General features: G+C 36.5%; 1 protein-coding gene across 2 annotated transcripts in view; it reads right to left on the bottom strand.

Annotated features, from left to right (window-relative positions):
* Nucleotides 1-3388: 3388 nt before the first annotated feature.
* HELLS (helicase, lymphoid specific) overlaps nucleotides 3389-11011 on the bottom strand; it is a 59487-nt gene continuing 51864 nt past the window's right edge. For both annotated transcript variants that reach the window (XM_033225109.1, XM_033225099.1), the window contains 3 exons: nucleotides 9820-9916; nucleotides 9665-9741; nucleotides 3389-5496 (listed from right to left, as the gene is read on the bottom strand). In XM_033225109.1, the coding sequence (XP_033081000.1) occupies nucleotides 5402-5496; nucleotides 9665-9741; nucleotides 9820-9916 (269 nt within the window). In that variant the 3' untranslated portion in view covers nucleotides 3389-5401. The remainder of the gene's footprint in view (nucleotides 5497-9664; nucleotides 9742-9819; nucleotides 9917-11011) is intronic.

Here is an 11011-nt window from a genome sequence, read left to right as displayed (position 1 = left end):
ATTTTCCAATCTTGTACCCCAAGAAAAGATTAAACCTGTCTCATACTGAGCAGTGTAATATTCCAGTACAGCTTCTCCTGTGCCCTAGTGCTAGTACGAAGAGACATTAATGAAAAATGTAAAAACAAGTATGAGTACAACATGAACAGGACAAAGCAAAGCTTCTTGCCACCCCATGCTCCCAAATGTGCCTGTGTCTGATTCTCAGCACTAACTATTCACGTGAGACATCTCAACTTGATAAAATATTAAAATGGATTTTTTTCTCATACCATTCAAATACCAAGACAGAATAATTTTAGTGTTCAGTGGCACTCCCAAATCCTAACTCAAGTCTAGTAATAAATAGTAGAGACTTAAGAGAGGCAAGATATACATGTAACTGATACGATCTCACCAGGGATTCTCTTACCACGTATTTCATCTATACTAAGAGAAATCGTCTTATTAACATTCCCCAAACTTCATTATTTAACACACCTATCATAGTTTTTGCTATGCAGAACTAATCCATGGTAATACGGATTACTAAAGTGATTCACCGTGGGATGGGGTTATTAACTAAGAAGGCAAACAGAAGCTTATGAAATGCTAATGTGAACGGTAAAGCGGTGGATATATGCTGGGCGCAGTGGCTCATGCCTGTGATCCCAGCACTTTGGAAGGCTGAGGTGGGTGGATCACCTGAGGTCAGGAGTTCGAGACCAGCCTGATCAACATGGAGAAACCTCGTCCTAATTAAAAATACAAAATTCGTCGGGCGTGGTGGCACATGCCAGTAATCCCACCTACTCAGAAGACGAAGGCAGGAAAATCGCTTGAACCTGTGAGGTGGGGATTGCAGTGAGCCAAGATCACACCATTGCACTCCAGCCTGGGCAACAAGAGAGAAACTCCATCTCAAAAAAAAAAAAAAAAAAAAAAAAAAAAGGTGGATACAGACAGTGTAAATCAAACAAGCGCTGACAAGAGTTTTGTATTGTACTGAAAGAAAACTGTGGGCTGGGTGTGGTAGCTTATGCAATTGAGAGGCCAAAAGTTGGAGCCGCCTGGACAACAGTTTGTGCAACTTTAAAAAAAAAAAAAAACCTAAGCTCTACAAAAAAATTTAAAAATTAGCCAGGTACTGGCACACGTTTGCAGTCCCAGCTGCTCAGGAGGCTCAGTGGGAGTATCCCTCGAGCCCAGGAGTTGGAGACTGCAGTGAATTACAATCACACTACTGCCTGGATGACAGCGAGAAGTTGTCTCACAAAAAAAGAAAAAGAAAAAAACACTAAAAAACTGCCATATTTGTGTTATGACTATACTATTTTACAAATAACATTTCTTTTTAAACGGAAAACAAATGAAAGAGACCTTTGACCACTTTAATTGTATGAGCTGTGGTAGAGAGTATTTAGCATGAAGAGAACCAATCATATATTATTTTTAAAATGTCCTAAAATACCTTAGAGAAGAGCAATAGTTCACATGCTACTCTTTTAGGGTGCTGTAAGAAAGACAGTGAAGGATATAGAGGAATTTAAAGTGCTAAGACTCAAGAAGACATAAAAAAATCCAGTGACATGCTTGCAGGGCCAATCTATAGATTCATTAGCCTAAGAATACCTAGGATTTCTAAAAAGGACAACAGGAAAAATTATGAACAAGTTAATTCCATCTTTAGACCTCGTTTATCCTCACACTGGAACCTGTGGACATAAGCTCAGAAATAAGTTTTAAAAATATATTTCAACCAAATGTAAATAAATTTATAAACATATTCTAGACTAATTTAAATAGAAATTCAGAACGAAATAATTCTTTGAAATAAAGACTACAGAACTTCAAACTATCAGAAGCACTTAATGTTCTTAATGTTAAAAGTAGGGCTTTGTAGGCTTCTTATAAAATCTTACCTCAGGCCACACACAGTGGCTCAAGCCTATAATCACAGCACTATGGGAGGCAGAGTCGGGCGGATCACCTGAGATCAGGAGTTCGGGACCAGCCAGGCCAAGATGGCAAAACCCTGTCTCTACTAAAAATACAAAAATCAGTCAGGTGTGGTGGCATGCATCTGTAATCCCAACTACCCAGGAGGCTGAGGCAGGAGAATCGCTGGACCCCTCTGGGAGGTGGAGGCTGCAGTGAGCCGAGATCGCGCCACTACACTCTAGCTTGGACGACAGAGCAAGACTCCATCTCAAAAAAACAAAAACACAAAAACTTACCTCAAATTGCTAAGACTAAAAAAATCATATACAATTGCTAAGACATTGATGAAAGATTTCATCACACGTTTGCTTGGAAATGTTCAAGTACCACCTTCACCATACCACTTAACACCTTCAAAATATGGAATAGTGACTCATTAAATAAATAAAGCTAAAAAGTACTTTTTAAACTTTGATCAGGTTCTGAAAGACAAGGCCTGGTTTAAGAAAAATTTTTCACGTAAGACGAGAGGGAGTATTTGTTTCTATGTCATGAAATGAGTCCATCTATTCCTTCCCCTCTATCCCTTACTAAAATCTGGAAACTAAAATGACTGTAAAAAATGAAACAGGTGTTAAACACCCCCAGACAATAAAATAGAAGCAATGGCAAAGTAAGATTTTGGGAACTGAAAAATAAATGTATCAGTGTTAATTGACTCAATAGACGAGAAATGAAAGTCTCAGTGTTAGATAGAGGTTTTCACTAAAAAACACTGGCACCATACCTCCCTGTGAAGTGATTACCACTCCCCCTCACAATGGAAGAAATGTCATGAATTTGAAAATGTCATGAATTCACTCCCTGAAAAGGGTGAATCAGAGGATGTCTGGAATAGGGGAATCCAGATATAAACAGGGTACAGTATTTTACTGAAAACTGAGGAAGTCTACATTTTGAATAGTAAACTCTCTAATATACTGTCCCTCCTTCCTCACCCCAAAAGAAAACTGGTAAAGTACATATACTCACACAGGACAAGTGATTAGAGAATTTCTCTCAGATATATATGTACATAATCTCTCATATACGTATACTGATAATTCGGTGACCCTCAAATAAATGGTCTAGTGAATTCACACTGGAGTAAAATCCACCTGTTGAGAACCCTCATGCATGGAGCTTAAGAGAGATTTCTTCTAGCTCTTAAATTTGAGGAACAGTAAATGATCCCAAGGCATTTGAAGAAGCATCAAAAGACAGACTAAAAAAAGGGAAGAATCATTTAATGAAACAGACTACGCAGACGGGGGAAAGAAAGTTTGCTACAAGTTCTAGGCAGAAGCGCTGGTGGTGGTGGCTCATACATATAATACCAATGCTTTGGGAAGCAAACATAGAAGGATCCTCTTGATGACAGGAATTCAAAAACAGCCGGAGCAACATAGCAAGACCCTGTCTCTACAAATTTTTTTTAATTATCTGGGCACAGTGGCACATGCCTGTAGCCCCAGATATTCTGAAAGCTGAGGTGGGAAGATGGCTTGAGCCCAGATATTCAAGAATGTAGTGAGCTATGATTGCACCACTGCTCTCCAACCTGGACAACAGCAAGACCATGTCTTATAAAAAAAAAAAAGAAGAAAAAAAAGTTATAGGCAGAGAAGAGACCACACATTCAAAAGACAAAAGCCTCCAAGAAGTCATTCTAAAAAATTCCCATGAATTAAAAGACAGATTTTCAGACTGAGCTTTTTCAAGAGTAAAACAAAACAAAAATAAGATACACAACATAAAGATGGGCATGGTGTCACATGCCTGTAGTCCACATAACTCTAGTCACTGAGAAGGAAAGATAACTTGACACCAGGAATTCAAATCAAGTCTGTGCAACGTAGCAGAAGTCTCTTTAAAAAAAAGAAAAAAAGAAAAGAGCCATATCAAGGACACATATTATTAATTTAGAATACAAAAGACAAACATTAGGAGCCCACATTAACAAAAGTATATAATAAAGGACAGGTGGGCACAGATGCTAGGTTTACAGATGCAATGGTGACAACTTTTAAAGATTCTTTTCTGATTGTGTCTATTTTCTCAGGGCAATAGGGAGAAAAGTGAGAGGTAGAAGATATGAGACATGCAATGACAGAGTAAAACTATGAAATCAGTCATTTAGGACAATGTAACAGAAAAGACTGGGTCACTAAGGACAAGATCACGAGTTTCAAGCAAGCCTAGGTCAGCATGCTTATGTGATGGGTTAACATTTTCACCTACAAAACAAATAAACCTGCTCTATAGTCTTTTATTTAACCAAATGTTCTATCTGAAGTTTTTCTTCACCACCAAAGAACTTATTCATATAACCAAAACTTTCCACCTGTAACCCAAAACTACTGAAATAAAAATTTTAAAGAAAAAAGACCTGTGCAAACAGGACACAGGAAAAAAACAATTTAAGTTTTTCTTAAGTGACAGTTTCATTATCCTAAACAGATCATCTGATCTACATTTGAATATGGATGGCAACAGCAATATTTTTCCATGAAATAAACACCAGCACAGAAATGTATGGCTCATGGAGTACGTCCCCTCTCCAGGGTACATTCAGGATTTCTCTTCCTCACTGCCTGATATCCTTTCACACAGGGTCTAAATTGTACCCGTTTTGGCCTTTATGCTGTTCTATTACGGATTTTGCATTACTTACATACTCCTAAGGCCTGTTCTCTTCTATTTGGTTCTAGTTAACCACTATAAATTTTCAGGATCTGTCTTGTTTTGCATGATATACTACCATTTCCAATTTCTAGTCATTTGTCAACGCCCTAAAGTTTCATTCAGAAACTACTCTTGTGCTAACAGAACGTCCACTTTAAATCTTTTATATGACACACTCCTATAGTACTAGTGAATGAAACCAAGAAAACAAAATAATCAAATCCTACCGACAGTCAAGTCTTTTGCTATTATTGCACCTAAGCTATTCCTGAAAAAATAATTTAATGAGATCATCTTATAAGGAACATTTATTTGGTAAACTATCTCACAGAAATAGACTCTAAAATCAAACAATTTCTTAAACAATAGACAGCATAATCCCAATCTCTCCCCATGAAAAGTCTACTTCATAACTGAAGTACCCATGAACTGCATTACTAGAAGAAAGGAGGGAAAAAGACATTTACTAAACTTCCACAGGAAGACTGTATAAATCTGGAAGTAGTTAAGTACACATCAGCCTATATCCAAGAATACTACTCAGTCTCAAAATTAACTGAAAATCTAAACTTAATATGGGTACTCCTTTGTTCTTGGTAAGGCTCAGAAAATTACCATCTATTTTAGTACGCATGGTACTAGTTACATGTCAACTGATATAATAAAGAAGGTGAAGTGGACAATCAGTATTCCAAACCCAATACAGGGAAATCACTAGATGTAAACATAAACTTAAAATCTATTTTTGAGCTCCAGTTTAAAACAAACATTCAGGACTGGAATCTTCAGAATTTTCTAGTATCTTGAAAATCCCCATCTTCTCTTTAATTGGTCCTGAAGCATTCATTTGATCTAAGGGAAAAATATTAAAACAGGTACATTTTAGAAGTATAAGAAGAAGAAATCGTAAAAGAAACATCCAATATAACGTTATGAGAAGTGAGTCATCTGTCCAAAATTACAAAACTCACAGTAATATAGGGCACTCTCTTCCTTAATCACCAAGATTTAATAGCAGTGAAAGCAAAAAGGTATCCTATTCTTAATACGACAACTAGAATCAGCCTCTTGGGAGCATGCAATCTAAAGCATCAGTTTGCTAGTCAAAATCTGTTTTGCTGAATTTAAGGTAAGATAAACAACTTAAAGAGCAATAAACAATATCAATTTGAATCATGCTTTCAGAAATGTTTTAAAAAGAGGCCCATTCATGGTTCATTTAAAAGCTGAAAACACAGCATGAAAAGCTTACCTTGAGAAACATTTTGAATCAATGACAATATGAAGTCTCCTACATTTTTATCAACATGACAGCTGTGAAATGAAATCTCTGATTTTAATTTGTATTACTGATTTCTAATCATCCTTGTATGTTCATTAGACATTTTTCTTTCTCTTGGTAACAGCCTGCTCTTATATTATCCATTTTTATTATCAACTTTTATTTACTTGCATATCCTAAACACTTGTTATATGTTGCAAATATTATTTGTGGCTTGTCTCTTATCTCTTTATGGTGGCATCTGTTTTATAGTAGTCTTTCCTATTAATGTAATTAAAATCTATGAAACCTATCATATAATTTGTGATTTCTGTATTATAAAGAATTATTTTCTAATTCTAAAATCATAAATATATTTTCCTATCTTTTTGGTTAAAATTCTACCTTAAATATTTAGCTTTTGAACACATGGATTTGCTCAATCTGAAGTTTGTAAGTGCATTGTGAGGTGAGGAGAATCTAAGTTAATTTTTCCCCTATTAATTACTATTTCCCCAGATCATCTATTGATTAATAGGAATTTCCTATAAATGGTTTGAAATTCCATTTGACACTTACTAGCTTTTCACGAAAGTTGTCTTTCTAGATTCACCATATTGTACTTCTAGCCAATGTATCACACCATGTGCTAATTCTACTATCTGATTATTATGACTTTTTAATTTTTAGTAAGACTTTATACCCAGTATAGAATACCTTATTTTTCAAAACTGTCTTGGTTCTGGCCCTTTACTACTCTTTCATATAAATTTTAACAACAGTCTGTCTTACAAAAAGTCATTCTGGGATTTTTTTTTTTTTTAAGAGACGGAGCCTTGCTCTGTCACCCAGGCTGGAGTGCAGTGGCACAATCTCCATTCCCTGCAACCTCCACCTCCCAGGTTCTAGCAATTCTCCTGCCTCAGCCTTCCGAGTAGCTGGGATTACAGGCACATGCCTCCATGCCCGGCTAATTTTTTCTATTTTAGTAGAGACAGGGATTCACCGTGTTGCCCAGGCTGGTCTCGAACTCTAGAGCTCAGGCAATCCACCTGCCTCAGCCTCCCAAAGTGCTAGGATTACAGGCGTGAGCCACCGCACCCAGTCGTCATTGTAGGATTTTAATTAGAAGAAAAATTCAAGAATATAAGTTAGGGCCGGGCGCGGTGGCTCAAGCCTGTAATCCCAGCACTTTGGGAGGCCGAGACGGGCAGATCACGAGGTCAGGAGATAGAGACCATCCTGGCTAACACGGTGAAACCCCGTCTCTACTAAAAATACAAAAACTAGCCGGGCGAGGTGGCGGGCGCCTGTAGTCCAGCAACTCGGGAGACTGAGGCAGGAGAATGGCGTAAACCCGGGAGGCGGAGCTTGCAGTGAGCTGAGATCTGGCCACTGCACTCCAGTCCGGGCGACAGAGCGAGACTCCACCTCAAAAAAAAAAACAAAAAAGAATGTAAGTTAGTTTTGGGGAATACTGACTTATGCTTTGTAGTAACCATTTATATCCACAAATACAGCTAAATCTGTATGTTCACTCAGTTTTTCTATTAATGTCTTTCAATGTTGCATAATTCTGTCCTTACATAAACGTGTTAAAAACTGTTAAACTTTAATTGTAGGCATGGTAGTTTTGTAGCTGTTGTAAAAACCCTCATTATTAAACAATTACTGCTGTTACACATATTATTAATAAGCAATCTTCTTAAATTCTCTTTTAAAAAATTCTGGATTCCCTTGGACTTCCAATGAAGATAATCAAACCAGAAAACTTGCAAATAAAAGCAATTTCGATAATGACAGCACTTTAGGAGGCCGAGGGAGACAGATCACTTGAGCCCACAAGAGTGAGACCATCTTGAGCAACATGGCAAACCCGTCTCTACAAAATACACAAAACAGAATTAGCAGGGCGTAGTAACTACACCTGCAGTACCATTAACTCCGAAGGCTGAGGTGTAGGGGTTGACTGCCCCCAGCAGGTTAAAGCTGCAGTAAGCCATGATCACATCACTGAACTCCAGCCTCCGTGGCAGAATGAGACCTTGTCTCAAACCAAAAAAATTATGAAGATGATTATGATGTTATGGCAAGCTGGTTTTTGGTATCTAATTAGGTGATCATCTAGTTCTCCATTATTTAATTAATATGGATTGTATTAATATTATGAGATGTTAAACAGTCTTTACATACCTCATATAATGTTGTTTTTTAATATATTTAAGATTTGACCATAATGCTGTATTTCTCATATTTCTCCCTAAACCATTTCAAAGTTAAAATTCAAATAAACATGCAAATAATCCAGAATATCTAAAACTATCTTAAAAAAGAACAAAACCAGAGAAAGTACACTTCCCATAAAGCTACCTTAATTAAATCAGTGCAATACTGGCATAGGAATACCACAGAGATCAATGGAACAGAACTGAGAATACAGAAGTAAAACCTTATATTTATGATCAAATGATTTTCATCAAGGATGACAAGGCAATCCAACAAAAAAAGGAACAACTTCTAACAAATGGATATTGACATGCAAAAAGATGAAAATTCACTGAAAATAGATCATAGACCTAAATGTAAGAGCAAAAACTATAAAACTGTTAAAAGAAAATATCAACACCCTGAATTAAGAAAAGAGTAATTAGACATGACACAAAAATTGTGAGTGACAGAAAAAATTCGTTAAAACTGGAATTCATCAAAATATAAAAGTTTTGCTCTTAAGAAGATACTAAGCAAGAAAGTGAAGAGAAAGGCCACAGAGAATAAGAAAATGTTTTGTTTTCAAAATAATCCATGGTCATCACTGTAGGTGTCTGATCATAAGGTGGTATTCTAAAAACTGATGAAAAAAAGAAGCAATATATCCTGCCTCTCTTCTATCTCAGGAAAACTGTAAGGGAAAGTTCTTAAATAACCCAGCTAATAAAAGAATGACAGAACAAGAAAATCATCACTTTGCAATGATTAAGTTAATAATGGTTCTAATCAACCATTTTTAAAGGATACTAAAAATCATGTTAGGCTAGGCGCAGTGGCTCACGTCTGTAATCCCAGTGCTTTGGGAGGTTGAGGTGGGCAGATCACCTGAGGTCAGGAGTTCAAGATCAGCCTGGTCAACATGGCGAAACCCTGCCTCTACTAAAAATACAAACATTAGCCAGGGGTGGTGGCAGACGACTGTAATACTAGCTACTGGGGAGGCTGAGGCAGGAGAATTGCTAGAACCCAGGAGGCTGAGGTTGCAGTGAGCTGAGACTGTGTCAGTGCACTCCAGCCTGGGCGACAGAGTAAGACTCCATCTCCAAAAATAAACTGAACTGAACTAAACTAAACTAAACTAAACCATCATATTAAATAAAGGATGAAGGCTGACAAGACATTTTGTAATATTATCTTGATTAATCTTAGCTCACTGGAAATAAGAAACCCAGACATAATGTGCCTCCTGGTATGATGAAAAATACGAAAACAAAGCACTGGTATTCTTAACTAAGACAGGAACTTGAATATATTTACAAAAGTTTTATTTACCAGTTTACAGAAAATATCTGAATTATGGAAAAAGTTAAAGATAATGACATTTATGGGCAAAATGTCATTATGTCTGAGACTTGATTTTAATACTCTGAGAAGAAAAATGACAATAAAACTAGATATGTGTGGCTGAATGAATTGTAAAAGGGGTTCATTATATTATGCTAATCGTGTGTATGTTTCGAAGCTTCCATTAAGAAAAAGCATGATACTTACCAATAAGATCACTTCGATCTAACAACAACTCTAGATCTTTATCACTAATGACCTTCTCTCTTGATCCTTTTATTTCCCTATAGAGAACAAAATATTCAAGTATATGTGAATAATTCAAAGCTACAAATTAAATCTTTCTAAAATTAAAAACTCACCTTTCATAATCTCTAGATTTTAATAATTCCATTAATTCCTTAGGATCTAAGAAATTCTTAGACAGATTTAATCCAGACTGACCACCTTTGAAATGATCTAAAAAAAATGAGAAATTAAAAACATTAAAATTCCTTTTAAAACTACAACATAACGTATTACAAACCAATCACAATGGCTTGCATTAAGAAGGATGGCAATCTGTTACAGACTGGATTAAGAAAATGTGGCACATATACACCATGGAATACTATGCAGCCATAAAAAAGGATGAGTTTGCGTCCTTTGTAGGGACATGGATGCAGCTGGAAACCATCATTCTTAGCAAACCATCACAAGAGCAGAAAACCAAACACCACATGTTCTCACTCATAGGTGGGAACTGAACAATGAGATCACTTGGACTCGGGAAGGGGAACATCACACACTGGGGCCTATCACGGGGAGGGGGTAGGGGGGAGGGATTGCATTGGGGAGTTATACATGATATAAATGATGAATTGATGGGTGCTGACGAGTTGATGGGTGCAGCACACCAACATGGCACAAGCATACATATGTAACAAACCTGCACGTTATGCACATGGACCCTAGAACTTAAAAAGTATAATATAAATAAATAAATAAATAAATAAATAAATAAAAGAAGGATGGCAAAAAACAAGTGTTGATAAAGAATAAAAGCAAATAAAACTCTCAGGCTTTCTGGTAGGAGTGGAAAATGGTACATCCACTTTGGAAAAGGTTGGTAGTTTCCAGTAGTTAAATACGCACCCTCCCTAAGATGAAGGACCAAGAAATGCGTATGTCCACAAAGACTTGTACAGGACCAGCTTATTCATAATAACCAGAATCTAGAAACAATTTAAATGTCGACCAACAAGAGAATGGAAAAAACAAACTATTCACCATTTTTTAAAAAAATTCTACTAAAAACAACACAGATGACTCTGAAAAAATATATTCAATGAAACAGGTAAACAAAGAAAAGACTCAACAATGTGAAAAAAATCAGAATACCGGTTGCTTCCTAGTGATGTTAAGGGGAGCGTAGGAATTACAGGAAAGGGTGAACAAAGAAAATTTCTTGGATGATGAAAATGCTACCCTGATCTGGATGATAGTTACGTATGAGTACATACATCTGGTCAAACTTCATTAACCGGTACATTTAATATCTGTGCATTTTGCTTT

The sequence above is a fragment of the Trachypithecus francoisi genome, unplaced genomic scaffold (assembly GCF_009764315.1).
Source record: "Trachypithecus francoisi isolate TF-2019V2 unplaced genomic scaffold, Tfra_2.0 Contig01436, whole genome shotgun sequence".
In the NCBI taxonomy this organism is placed as follows: Eukaryota; Metazoa; Chordata; class Mammalia; order Primates; family Cercopithecidae; genus Trachypithecus; species Trachypithecus francoisi.
This window is presented reverse-complemented; position numbering and strand designations above follow the sequence as displayed.